Source organism: Gasterosteus aculeatus, chromosome 6, assembly GCF_964276395.1.
Source record: "Gasterosteus aculeatus chromosome 6, fGasAcu3.hap1.1, whole genome shotgun sequence".
NCBI lineage: Eukaryota > Metazoa > Chordata > Actinopteri > Perciformes > Gasterosteidae > Gasterosteus > Gasterosteus aculeatus.
In genome coordinates this window covers 6,458,439-6,472,714 of record NC_135693.1, presented here as the reverse complement: position 1 = coordinate 6,472,714, position 14,276 = coordinate 6,458,439, and the positions used below count along the sequence as shown (strand labels likewise).

Sequence of the window (14,276 nt, the reverse complement as noted above, 5' to 3'; positions counted from 1 at the left end):
ACTCCTGGTTGTTGGCCTGCTCCTTGTGCAGCTCCTCTTGAAGAGAAATGTTGGTGGAGAGTAACCCTGTTACTTACTCCAAGGACTGTTGTTGGTAATCCAGTTCCTTGAATCTGTTTTCCTCCAACTTCTGCTGCCAGGTCTCTTTGTTGACCGTGAGTTCAGCACTTTTGACGAAGAGTTGTCGGCCGTACTCAAAGAGCTTCAGAAGCAAACTCTAGTTTTCCCCGATAACCTCAGCCAGAGCCTCTGTCTTGCTCTTCAGCAGTTTGTGTTCTGCTTTCAACCGTTGGTTGTTGGCCTGCTCCTGGACCGTGGGTTCAGCATTTTTGACAACGAGTTGTTCGGTGGTCTCTGTGGAGCTTCAGAGACAAACCCTTGTTCTCCCTGATGAGGTCTGAAAACTTATTTCTGTTCTTGTTTGCTCATAGGCAAGATCTTTGCCTTTTAACAGGTTGGTCAAACTGCACCTCCCAGTTTCAGTGTGAGCAGTGAGTTCGCTCACCTTCCTTTTCAGGTAGTGCACTTCATCCCGGGCACGAGAAAGTGCCATGTTCACCTTGTATCCGTTGGGAGGAGTCCCGAGACGTGAAGCGCCAAAATAGGCTGGAAGCCTTGAAAAAGGCTGTTTGTTTGCTTGCCGGATAACGACTCCATGTGGTCTTTGAAGAATAGTGATATATCCATCGAAAGGCTACTTGATTAAGTCTCGTTAAGGACAAACGTCGCTGATTAATTCTCTCACAAAACAATATGCAGTGCTCTGTCCTGTGGCCAGACTCGCAATGAACAGATGAATCTACTTTGTCCTGGAATTTGGCCTTGAAGATTCCATTCCATTTCATTTCATTCCATTCCATTTCATTCCATTCCATTCCGTTCCATTCCATTCCATTCCATTGTGTGTCATAGAGTGGACTCCAAGACAACGGAATAGAAAATACAACAAATCCCACTTTGTGTGGTTTTATATATACACATCATATATATATAATGTGTATATAATGTATATAATGTGTATGTATATATATATATATATATATATATATATATATATATATATATATATATATATATATATATATATATATATACATATATATAATAAATACTGACGTTCACATCCCATGTGTAATGTTTGTTGATTTTTCGTTTCGATCTTTATTTATTATGTTAAATAAAGAACATTGTCTCTTGAAACAGTGCAGCTCCAAATGTGGGGCTTGTCCAGTTGTGGTCCGTGATTTGTTTGACGATGGCGAACACTAGTGTGGTCACAGGTAAATGCCACCGACAGCCAGTGTCCTCTCCCTCCCTCCGTCCCTCCCTCCCTCATGTGTGTGAGCGGGTGTCCTAAAACCGGGATGTGTGTTTTTAAGAATACGCGAGCAAACCGCGGTATTTCACAGCTAAACTAAAAGCCGACGCGTGCTTTTGCGTCTGCGTCGACGCACTCGTTTCAATTCATGGCTCTTAAGTCTTGCGTGTGTTGCAGAGCGATTCACCGCCAGAGCAACAGGCGGAGTAACGTGTTTTTGTTGAAGACGACCTAGAGAGTCACGTCTTATTTATTTATTTGTTTATTTATTCATTTATCATAGACTTTATTGCCCCGCGGACACATTTGTCCCGTATTTTCCTCCACAACTTTGTGCGCCTCTCGAACCGGCAAACCGGCGTCTGCGGCGATCTCCCTCCGTGAATCCAACCCGCCAATGACGGCGTGTAGAAGCGGTCATACTTACGCATTTCTTCCCGACAAAAGCTCTTCAATCTGATCCGTTCTCCCGTAAACATTCTTCGTTTTAATAATGGCGGTATCGGGCTATGGGAACGGAAATGTGAGACTCCGTAAAGGACGCAGTTAGCGGACCAATCGCAGCCTGGTGCGCTGTCAAAAGCGACGCAAGCCCCGAAAAATGGCTCGACACACGCAAGGACGCGAGGAGGTGTGAAAAGCGACGCAAGGGACACGCGTCTGCGTCGCTCTGAAAACGCAGAACCATAAACTAGGCTTAACGGGATTCTCCTGTAATTAGGAGTTGCTGTGATGAGCGGATTGGGGTCGCTGCGGTTTTCTTCGTCTCCGCGGCGTCCCCGGTTCATACCGTGCGCCAGATCAGCTCCTTTAAACATTTATCACGCCTATGTTTTAACCAGGGCTGTGTCCCTGTGCATTGTTGAATCGATGTTTGTCTTATTGTAATTTTGTTTATTTGTTTTCCTTTTATTATAACTCTCCACTCATTTGTTTTTGTCTTTTTTTTTCTCCCCCACCTTACACCTAGCCTTGTCCATCCACTCGGCTCCAACCCTTTAATTGATTTTTCTTTTTAAATAAAGCTGTATTTTTCTGAACCGTCTCTTGCCTCAATGAGTAAACCTGTTCAACCAGATTATTTCTCGGGGTGAAATTCCCCGGGTGGCGTTGTTTTCTTAATTTCCCTTTTACACCCTATCCTCGCCACATCCTCTTTAGTGGAGAGTGGCGTTTTGAGGTATCGTGGCAGCTGTGGCAACATCTGTGTCTGCACCCACGTCGGGGCTGACTTTTGAGCAGCAGAAGGAGCTGTTGATATTGCAATTTCAACAGGAGAGAATCCGGCTGAACGTGGAAACGAAGCAGAAAATTCAGATAGAAAATATTCGGCAGAACAAAATGAAACTAGACACGCAGCTGTATAAATTGAGTTTAATTTGTGACTAAGCTTTCAGTGTCTGTTCTGAGTCCGTGCGGGTTGTGTTCGATGTTGGCGCTCATTTGCGTTTAATGCCCAGATTCAATGAGAAGGATCCTGATCAGTGCAAAGGGGACTTCCTGTCACATGGCCGGAACACAACAAACTTACATCCGGTTTCAGCACGTTGCCTTTTCCCTTATATTACCAACAAACCTCAAGCGCGTTCTGTAAAAACAGAAACAATTCACCAACATGCCGAAAGCCAAGAAGTCATCGAAGAGAAAAAAGTTCGACTACAACCAGGACCGGAAGAAGATGAGGAAACGGTCCAACAAGAAATACAACCCCAGGATAGAAAAGTAAGCGAGCAGCTACACGTTAGCATGTTAGCTAATGTTGGCTAACAGCGAGCATGATGATGCCAAGGAGAAATACATATATCCGTTAATATTTAAATGTCTTGATTGCAAATACTTACTACAATGATAATGAACGTGTTTTTGAATGCTTAAATGCTGCTTTCTATAACAATGTTGTATAATTCAATTTCAGACACATGAGCGTGTACTACAGCTAACAATTAATTGAATATGGATCCGTTTTTCTTTCAATGGATTAATCATTCAGCCCGTATAAGTGTAAAAACAACATACAATTATTATTCCATGACGACTGCCCTAAATGTCTCCATTGAATTCCTGACGGATATTTTAGGGAGATTTGATGACTCATATTCATGTATTATCGTATGCTACACATTACACGTATGATACATATTATCACAGTTCTGTACTGTGCAGTGTTGTTGTTTTTAGTCATATTAAATATACCAAGAGTTAAATGGAAACAAAAAAAACCTTTCCTGGAAAAAGTTGATAGTTCTCATTATATGAAACTTTTTTTGTTAAACCAATAAATTTAGATCTACAATCACAGAGCCTGAGCCTTTCTTTCAGTCCCATGTTTACGGCGTTAAAACGTAACTTGTTTTTCACATTTCCTTTGGCTTTATCCTGCAGAAGGACGGTTGAGTGTGTACTCTTTTACGACATTGTGCGTCTGACTTGTCCTCTCACTCAGTTCACAGATTCGAAATGCGTGGGACAACAAAAAGTCCACTGCCAAGAACCTGCAGGAGATGGGTCTGGCTTTTGATCCAAACCGCACGGTGCCAATAAAGAAAAGCAGCGTAAGTTCCTGCTGTGGTTCTGTTGTAGCTTCCCTGGGGTTTTATTCATCTTGTTGCTGTTGTTCTTTTATTTTGCTCACGTGGTTCCTCTTAAACGGCGCAACACAGGCAAGCAGACTTTAATAGAGCGATACTTGGGTGTCTCCTGTCCAGACAAAGACGCCGAGCAGCATCACCAGAAATCTGTTTCCCAGTCCAGTGACGGTTGTAATGATCCACTGTTCTGTGTCCTCGCAAAACGTCCAGTTGTACTTAACTACGCACTGGTTTGTAAAATAAATCCATCCATCCATCCATTGTCAAACCGCTTATCCTGCACACAGGGTCGCGGGGGGGCTGGAGTCCATCCCAGCCAACTTTGGGCGATAGACAGGGTACACCCTGGATTGGTCGCCAGCCAATCGCAGGGCCACACAGAGACACACAACCATTCACACTCACATTCACACATCTACGGGCAATTTAAAGTCCCCAATTGACCTGATCCCCAGAGCATGTCTTTGGACTGTGGGAGGAAGCCGGAGAACCCGGAGAGAACCCACGCAGACACGGGGAGAACATGCAGACTCCACACAGAAAGGCCACTGGGCGGAATCGAACCCAGGACCTTCTTGCTGTGAGGCAACAGTGCTAACCACCACGCCACCGTGCCGCCCTAAAATAAATCTGTTGTTTAAATAATATTGAAGAAATGTATCCAGCAGGTTCAATTTTTAAAAAACACAAAACTCGTGTTCTGTAGCTTTTCCTTTGGAAAAGAAAGTCTTATCAGGATTAAACATTATGCAGAAAGATCAATAAAACCACAGGTAACGTTGTGCTTTTTATTTAGTTGAGACTGAAAGACCCTCAAATTATACCGCCCCCCCCCCCCTTCATGTGTAATGAATGATTCTGTGGAGAAGGATGCTTGTTGCCTTCAGTTAAGCCGTGACGTCCATTGTTTCCTTCATGATGTGTTTTCATTTACACGTCTAGCTCCTCGGCCCGGATAAACCAACGAAAGCCCCCACCGGCATCGTGACCAAGCCCTACGTACTCAACCGTAAGTCCTGATGGAAAGTAATGTGCGCCTTCATTTTGTTTTGCTGGTTTCTATTTGAGATTGAACGTGCGTGTTCATATTTCCCCGATTTGGAGCGATTCAAATGCGTGCAGAGCTTCACCGTCAGCGTTTCTTTGTTATCGGGCTTGGTGGCGTGGGCGCTCACAGGAGACGGCCTTCAGCAGCAAAGCGCTGAATGACTTTCATTCCGCCTGTAACAGTTTCAACACAAAACTGTGCTTTCAACACAAGAGACAAACCGATGATTTGCGTATTTTCACTTTGAGTTTTAACATGCATTTTTATACCATTTGGAAGAAAACTAAAAGGAGAAATAGGAGAAAAATATTGACTGTTAAATGCAAACAAGATTCTTCTTGTTTCACAACGCAAATGTTTTTGTGGCTGCAGAGTTGCAGAAAGAGGCCAACGTTCCAGAGAGAGACTGCAAGACGCTGTCCTCTGATCTGATCGAGTACGCTCAGTACATGATCCGAGAGCACAACGACGACTTCAAGGTGAGAGCAGCAGCCGGACCCGAAGGAGGCTTCTGGTCCTTCCTCGGAGAAGTGCCTCGTTCAGACGGCGTTTCAACATTCGCTTTAAAGTCCCACTCAGTCCATAACGGAGGGAATTGCGTGCACGTGGTTCTCTGGGCTACAAAATATCCTACAATAAAAAGGTTTCCACCCCTTTTAAAAGTCTGACAGGCAGAGTGAGGCACCGCTTTAGTTTAGAGGGAAATATCTCATTGTTTTACCTGTTGCTCATGAAAAGATTTATTGGATTTAATGAACAAAAAAAAACCTTAATGAATAAAACGCAAATAGTTTTCTGATCGCAGTGACATCTTTTTTTTTTGATATATTGATCCGTACTGATATTTGAATCCTGCTGGTATGTAATGACCATTGGAAACCTCACTGGGGCGTCATTGTTGTCCTCTAATTCTTCTAAGAAGTTTAATATATATAATATAATAAGACAATATATGCAGCTGGAAGCAAATGAGCAGCCGTGTTGTCTGTTCTCCCTGCAGGCGATGGCCCAGGACGAGAAGAACTACTACCAGGACACGCCCAAACAGATCAAGAGGAAGATCAACGAGTACATGCGGTGCCACCCGGACGACTTCGACGCCTTCATGGACTCGCTCGCCGCTCCGTAGCGGCGGCCCGGGGAAAAGCAGCCGAGCCGGTTCTGGACTCCCTTTTCCTCCCGCGTGTCAGGATGTCGTCGTGTAGAGACGTAGTGCGAGCGGGACACGCGTCCGGCGTGGGGATGTAGCTGATGCTCGTGGACATCTGCTACATCCCGATGGGGACGAGCTGCAGCACTCGGACCCTGTAAAGATTTCCTGTTTTAATGAAATTGTGTGTGTGTGTCAGTCAAACGTGCTTAGCCGACATGTGTTTGCAATGAAATCATTTAAATATCTCTAGGCTCACTTTGCAGACGTCATTGGCTTTCTCTCTGGGCGGGGAGGCGTTTTTTTTTTAAAGCGTGACGTGTTGATGTCAGAGAGAAATCTCTGCAGCGACATGTTTCAAGCTGTAGAATGAACGAGTTTGAAGTGACACCAATTGACTCGGTTCCACTGAATTCGTCAGTTGATTTTTGAATCTGAAAACAGTCTTGGCGAGGACCTAAAAGAGTTGTATAAAGGTCACAACTTGAAGTGAATTCTAAGACGTTCAATAAACCCAAACTTTTCTACACTTCTCCGCATTTCCTTTTTTCCAAAATCTATTGTAAAATAAATTAGAACTGCTGTGCTGCTGTGTTTTCCTTAATGTTCAGTTGTTGTAAAACCTTTTTTTCCAGCTCCAAATCCAGATAAAATGATTTAATGGCGAATAATTAAAGGACGAGGTCTACCTGACATATTGAGTTACTGTTTGTCTGACGTCGCAACGCGTGTTTTCTGCTGAAGAAACCTCTGGAGATGCTTCCAGCGCTCGAGGCCTGACGTTGGTGCTTGTTTCATTACGGCTAAACGCTGAGCGTATCCTTGTGTCGCGTGGACCTGGAACCCGTCGTCTTCGTCCTCGGCTGCTGCTGTTGAGGTCACACCCGTTATCCGCCCCACAAGGACTGGAGGAACGTGGAGAACTTTGAATTCCACGCATGAAACACTGTTATTGGAGAGACTAAAGGCTTCTCATATAAACGTTACTAGTACTTCACTGCACCCTGGTAAATGACTTCGATGTGTAAAATCAGTGGAGTTCCGCAAGTCCGAATAAATCAAACGGACAATCGACCCTTTCATGACGTTTAAAAGAGAATAAAGCATAAAGCATCAGACATGCAGTTTGATTTACATAACACCTCAAAACAAGAATGACAGTCTATAGTTATAAAAAAGAAATGTACGTTGCTGCAGCACATCAGAAGGAATAAAACAACATGTGCATCATAAGCAAACATCTGTGCACAGTACAGATCAGATTCTCACTCCAGATTAAAGTCACTCACGTCTGCCTTTATACAGTCAAGGATGTGCTTCACCAGCTTCTCATTAGACGGTTGCCATTCAAAGGTTTCACAAATTAGGGCAGAAAATGCAAATGAAAAGCTGTGCAGCTGTAAATAAAATATAGAAATCCGTCCCGCCTTTTAGAGAAGGAGCTGCTGGTTTTCGTCTCTTAGGAGTAGAAGCTTCAGCGGACATTTCAGACAAAGGCCATTACTTTCCATAACGCTGCAAAAAGCCACATCCAGCCATACGGCTTCTAAAAAAGCCTTCAACGTGTGGACGGAAACACGCCTCCTTCGAACTTAAAAGTCTTTTAAGGAGACCAGACGAGGGCCCATGTTTGTGTGAGGGAGGAAAGGACGGAAGGGAGGACGGGCAGCACATTTGCTTTAGCTTCTAAATGTGGGAGCGTCCTTCCTTTTGAATGATGACTTTGTGTGAGTCCTGTTATTATAGTTGTATGCGAAGTGTCATCGGGTTAAGAAATGTGACACTACGTAAGCTTACGTGTGAGACAATGTAACTGGCATTGTGGGGGTTTTTTTGGGATTCAACGCACGGCCGAAAAGGGGAGTGAAGAAAGGATTTTGGTCAATGGTTCCCTTTAAACCTCTCACGAAATCCTCAGCGAGCTTCTTCCAAACACCCACTTGATTAAAGCGCCACGCTTGTGCGGTACTGATCCCTCTCCGACCTGGCAACCTTGAATATTACTCCATCTTTTACATTTTAAACACTATTGCTAAACCACTTATACATATTAATGATCACAATGCTCTTTGGTCCTTATTATTGAAGATGGTTCCACAGTTATGGGAAATAGGAGATGGACTTGTAGCTCTTGGGACTTGGGCTCATGCCAGTCTGCACCGATCAATGAAACCTCAGCGGTGCATTAAATGAAGACAGCAGCTAATTTCAGGTATAGATGGATGATTGCCTCTTCTGTGTCTGGCTTTCAAAGCCCTCTCGCTGGACCAAGGAGGAGGGCAGCTTGACCTGAGGTCTTCTACTTCAGAAGAAAAAAACAGAACATTAGAGGGAATGAGCCCATGCATGTAAACAGCACCTAACAGGACACCCTGACCTTAGCACTGTGAGCCAATGTTATTACTAAATACTACACTGAAAAAAATGATTCGGACCCCTTTTAAATATTACTTGATTTATTCAAGGTTATTTCACTGATTTGAACGTGTTATTGAATCCTACTTATCTTTTTTAATTAATCTTAACACATTCTTCCATGGTTTAGAAAAAGCTTATTTCCTTCATTTAAAAGTTACATAAAAAAAATGTGTACATTTTACAACCACATTCAACTTCCACATCTGCGCATGTGCGACCACAAACCGCCCCTGGAGGACGCGGGAATCTTTTTCACTTTTAAAGATTTGCTATATCTCCTGGCTGTCTGGATATCCAAGGCTCTACGTTTTCAGTAAGTAAACATCTTAAATTCATGGCTGTATTATATTTTCACTTTAACCGGATTTAGTTGCCACCAAGAAAAGTAGTTGGCTGTCTGCTGTGTGTTAATAAAATGTTAACTGAGGCTATAGCTGCTAACGTTAGCTTAATGTTGCCCACATCATTAAGGCTAGGTTAGCATTAGTAGACTCATTTTAAGTGAAAATAATTATCTAACTGGTGCGGATGATATCAATATAAATGCGTGATGCATCAAATGATTTTCTTGTTGGACTTTCTCGTGAGTTTGTGGCCACTAAAAGTCGAACCTAACCAATGTCAATTGACTAGCTAACGCTAGCTGATAGCTAATGTTAGCTAACGTTAATAGCTTGTAGCTTCACCTTCCCGGCTTTCTCGGCATGTAGAAAGGTTTAACGGACCCACTTTAAATGTATTTTTAACTTGAATCTATCAGTGCGGTAATATTAGGAGGAACAATAACTGAAATCCTATTGATAAAGGTGCGCTTGCTGCTCTCTGGCGCCAAATGGGTTAATGTTAACGGGCATTACGTGAGTCGCCCGCGGCTCTGCTCAACTCTTTACAGTGGTATCTTTTCCCTTTGTGGTGCCTTTTCTCGGCTATACACTAATGAGCTAGCGTTAGCTTAAACATGTAGGTAGCTCTGAGAGCACGGAGGAAATGCGCTTCAATGCGGGGAAAATGTAAGCTGCAGCTGCTCTGTAGATAACAGAGGAGGACAAGCAAGGTCGATTCATGACCACTGTCCGGTAAAAAATACTTTTTAGTTGTTGGCCAAAAACTAAATGGGTAGGATAATATTGGCGTTGCCTGCCGTGCCAAAATAGTTTAGCTTTGTTTTCAGCTCTGGTTTCATTAGAAATTAACTAACTATTGTAGCCTACCCACAGTATTTTGTCTGTTAATAATTGAGAATTGATACTAATCATATATATATATATATATATATTATTTTTGAATAAAAAAAAATATATATGAATAATTAATGTTTAAGAAACCTTTCTGCAATTTGTTGCTCATTTCTAATATGAGGGTTTATTTAAATACAAAATGTGTTTGTTGGGATCTAATTTGAGTCATTATCTTAACCCAAGTCAGTAATGATTATTGAACATTACTTATTTTTCCTAAAATAAATACCTGAATTGTATTTTCAGGTATATATGTATTTTTTTTGCAGTTTTTTCTATCTGATGTTGGTGTGATGTGGAACTCTTTGGGGACCTCATAAAGTTTTGGTAAGTACATTTAACAAACAAACTCTTCACAGGTATGCTGATCCCAGCAGTACTGCTCAGGATAAATATTCTGTAACGTTGTGGTATTTTTGCTCTCTATAGGGCAGTTATGCCACTGATCATATGTAGGCACTCAACAACTTTTGTGCAAATGATTTTGGTCCTCTTTAGTCAGCTTAATATTACATTTCCTGGGACAAACAATGAGTTAAATTAATTACTCATCTTTTGTTAGCTCTACAGTGCAGGAGTTTTAAGTACCACGGGTGACTGTATAAACATCATCACTAATTATTGTTTTTTCTTCTCTCTTTGTTGTTTGTCTAGTTTATGTGGCAGTGTAAAGACTGTGGCGCTGAAGTGTCTAGGCGATCAGAGATTCTTAAACATTACAAACTAAAACATAGTCATTTTGGACGTGGCCTTCATATTAAGTGTGTATATCCTGATTGGCCTGCACTTTTCCATATCGATGAGGTAAGCACATGCTAGCTATTTTCCCAATGTGCGTCTTGTCTTTGTACAACAGAATATTGCACCAATACTCTGTATTTTGTCTTTTTGTTCTTTGATAAGATACATGCTGAATTCCAACGCATTACAGCCATCCCACTGGAATCTACCTTCATGGCACAGTTGGACAGCCATGTAGCCCAATTGACATCCATCTTCCAGATGAAGGGAGGAGTTGCTGGCCAGAAACTACCTAAACATCTGGAGATTTTGCAAGAAGTAAATATGTACACCAATCATTATGACATGTAAAATATCATGTATATATGTGATGATGAAAACATTAAGTTATATTGTACATTTAGGTTATTACATTTTATAAATATTGTTCAGTTTATTGAAATTGTTGTACTTATTTATGTATTTCTTATTATTATTTAATAATTGTAATTCTTTAACACAGGAGACAAGTGATGTCAATCTGAAAAGGACAGCTATCCTAAAGGCTCTTTGCATCTACCTGGGTGAGGACGAGGGACAGCTCGTTCGGGAGTATATAGTAAGTCATTGGGATTGATTTGCCTGTCACATGTTATGTTTTAAGATCCTAATGTCACCCACATACGTTTTCAGAGGTTCATGTTATCATTGACAGACGGTTGAGAATATTCATATAAAATTAACAACTTGCTGCACAGTATCGTCGTTCCTATGTACATCTTTAATAACACCTCACAGATGTATAGTTTTATTTAAATACATATAAAATGGGATCAGATTCATCTAAGAGATTATTATGTATGGTGGCAATGTTCATACAGTAAAGTATACGTCATTGAAATTAAATACATTTCATGAATCGTGTTCTTTTCTCCTATTCTCTTTATACATACAGGACATTGAAGGAAATGACATCCTGAGAGACCTGCAAAAGCATACCATGGGGTATATATGTCATCAGCAAGGAGGGTGGAGAAATGCGACATTGTGATGACATTGGAATTTTCGTTGAAGGAGTGATCATTCTCGACAACTGTGGATCTGTGGCCCGCGCTTGTGCAATGATGCTGGGAGTCATCTACGCTCTGAACATGGCTTACCCCAAAGAGAGGAAATCTTCAGCCACTCTTGTGAACTGGTCTCATTGCATTGCAGAAGAAAAGAGTCGACGTAATTAAAAAGCACCAGTCAAACCCGGGTAAACGATATATTTGGCACACTGAAAAGATGTTTGTTCCATTTATTGATGTGACAGTTAGTCTCGTTCTGGCTCTACACAGATTTGCTATTTTCATCTTCCGCTAGTATCGGAGAGTAAAAGTTTCTGGAGGTTTAAGTCACATGTTTCATTATGTCTTGATTTATTCGCTGACGAATAAGTCTGCTCCCAATGCACTTGGTCCCTTTTTTTTTTATAATACACCAACTTTTGTGCCTTAGTTGAGCATGTGAGATTTGTTTGTTTATTTTTTTTCTATTTTTATATATACACATATATATATTATGACTGGTACTCTAGTACACACACACACAGCTCTGTTGGATCTTTTTGATTTTAAAGCCTCCTGAAGAGTCTGCAACACCTCATTGAAGCACTGAAGATAATAAATACAACACATTTATAGAACATACAAAATAGAAGAACATATCCATCTAAAGAACAATGAATAAGAGGTAGCACAAGATTTTGATAGTGTCGTTTATTTGTTGCTCCGTCTGTTGGATTGTGTTGAGGGGCTTCTAGCTTTAAAGCAACTGGTTTATATATATGTAATGTACATATAAACATTTAATGTATATATATATATATATGTGTGTGTAATGTGTATGTAATGTATAGGTAATGTCTGTATATATACATCCAGTTGTGGAAAAGAATGTTCTTTCTTTTGTTTAGATTATTATGTAAGGTGTATTATAATATGCCCTTTGCTTTTTTTGAATAAAATACACTGATATTGACTAATGGCATTTCATTTGATGAAACTTAATTTTAGTATGTATAATTTAAACAATAAATTGATTAGAATGTAAATAAAAAGAATAGTTACAGTTACCTAATTCATTTGATTAAACTTATCATGGGTTTAGTTGGAATTTATTAATAAATTTGAGTTAACTCTACTCAAAACAGTTGAGCAGAAATTATAAATAAAAGTAGGCTGAAATTAGTTGAAAATAATGAGTACAATTTACTTAAAAAATATGTCTGGATTTAGATACATTTATTTCGTGCATTTACTTACCTAAAAAAATTAAGTAAATTCAACACATCATTTTTTTCAGTGTGGTAGATGTTGAAACAGTTCACTAACAGCTAATGGGGCCACTGTTCAGGGGTAAATAAATACTTTATTAACATTCATATATCAACTACTAGCTGTGTGTCAGCTCAATTTTTTGTGAATGCCTCTATGATCAACACATAATGCCAAAACAATTAGATTATTTAATTCCAGAATGGCTTGTTAAAAAACATTTATTTTTTGAGTTTAGAACAGTGACAAAATCCGGTATACTTTACAAAGATGTCACTTTGTCCATTACATCCAAAATATTGAATTGGGTCTTGTTAGTTTGTACAACTCTTGAACCACAGGTGTCACTCGTTCACATCAGTGAAGGCTTCATTCCATTCACACACACACACACGACCAGGCCTCCGCAACACAGCAATCATTGACTCTATTAGTTACAGCTGCTTTTGACTAGTATTCTTTCAAACAAAAAGTCTATAGGTGCTTATGTTTGTACCGTGTCCCGTTCATTTGCATTGTAATTTTGATGCTTGATGCACACTTGTTAAAACGACTCTGTTTTGTGTTAAGCTACTTTTAATCATCTTCATCAACCACAGTCAGGGTTTCGTATTACAACCGGTTTGGCAAGGTCTCCCTCCAGAGCATGGGGCCTCCTATTTTACATACATAGCCTCTTCGGTCTTTGAGAGGTTAGGTGAAATATGAATTAGAGCTACAGTACATAAACAGACAAACAACAACCTACAGACATCATGAATGAGGATAGACAACATTTGGGGCACTGCTTCGGAGTATCTCCACAGGCCGAGACCGTGACTCACTCGGGTCATCCAACAGAGCGTGACTCACAACACCTGGAAGATGTTTTCCCAAGCCTCTGGTTTCTGTCAGGTAATATCATGGCCTAGGCAGTTGATAATGTCATCGGGTCACTAGATTTGAATGAGATACATATTTACCAGCACTGCTTATATGCTGTGCATTTGGATGTAGGATATACACAATGTGGACACACAACTCTGGACACTGCCAAATGTTTAGTGTGTAGCCCAACATTATATGATGTGTAAATAGCTGAGGGAATGAGTCAGACATGGCGAAACCGCAAAGTGACAACAAAGTATCACACAGAGATATTGTAATGCTACAATATAACATAATGTGGATAAATTAATAAAAATCTAAAAGGCTAGTGTACAACTATTTGGTGTAAGCGACCTCAAGTGATTTACACATAATAATCCTCCAGGCTCGTTACAATGAAACAACTAAAACCTTTACATAAAAGATCCAAGATTAACATCCAAGAATATTGTATAAAGTTTAAAGGCCACTTCAAGCCTCACTCACTAAAGATAAGGATTGTAAACTGAAACTGAATAAAATATGTTAACAGAGAGAGAGAGAGAGAGAGAGCGAGAGAGACCAAATATGGTCACACCGGTGAAAAGGTGCGCCTCGCGAGCAAACCCCGC

General features: G+C 40.7%; 1 protein-coding gene and 1 long non-coding RNA gene across 2 annotated transcripts; both read left to right on the top strand.

Moving 5' to 3' along the window:
- Positions 1-2,785: 2,785 nt before the first annotated feature.
- On the top strand, positions 2,786-6,633 carry LOC120822457 (nucleolar protein 16). The gene is made up of 5 exons (XM_078103928.1): positions 2,786-3,040; positions 3,762-3,870; positions 4,849-4,915; positions 5,327-5,433; positions 5,955-6,633. Exons 1-5 carry the CDS (start codon positions 2,934-2,936, stop codon positions 6,081-6,083), a joined length of 519 nt encoding a protein of 172 aa, XP_077960054.1. The 5' UTR covers positions 2,786-2,933; the 3' UTR covers positions 6,084-6,633.
- A 2,316-nt stretch (positions 6,634-8,949) lies between these two features.
- Positions 8,950-12,499, top strand: LOC120820857 (uncharacterized). The gene is made up of 5 exons (XR_005712447.2): positions 8,950-10,087; positions 10,415-10,564; positions 10,664-10,819; positions 11,004-11,099; positions 11,436-12,499. It is a non-coding gene; the product is annotated as an uncharacterized LOC120820857 (long non-coding RNA).
- Positions 12,500-14,276: the final 1,777 nt, after the last annotated feature.

Bases quoted from the DNA above. Each gene is read 5' to 3' on its own strand.
- LOC120822457 (XM_078103928.1), top strand. From the start codon at position 2,934: ATGCCGAAAGCCAAGAAGTCATCGAAGAGAAAAAAGTTCGACTACAAC. The intron at 3,041-3,761 runs GTAAGCGAGCAG...CCTCTCACTCAG, and splicing joins TACAACCCCAGGATAGAAAA to TTCACAGATTCGAAATGCGT. The intron at 5,434-5,954 runs GTGAGAGCAGCA...TTCTCCCTGCAG, and splicing joins AGCACAACGACGACTTCAAG to GCGATGGCCCAGGACGAGAA.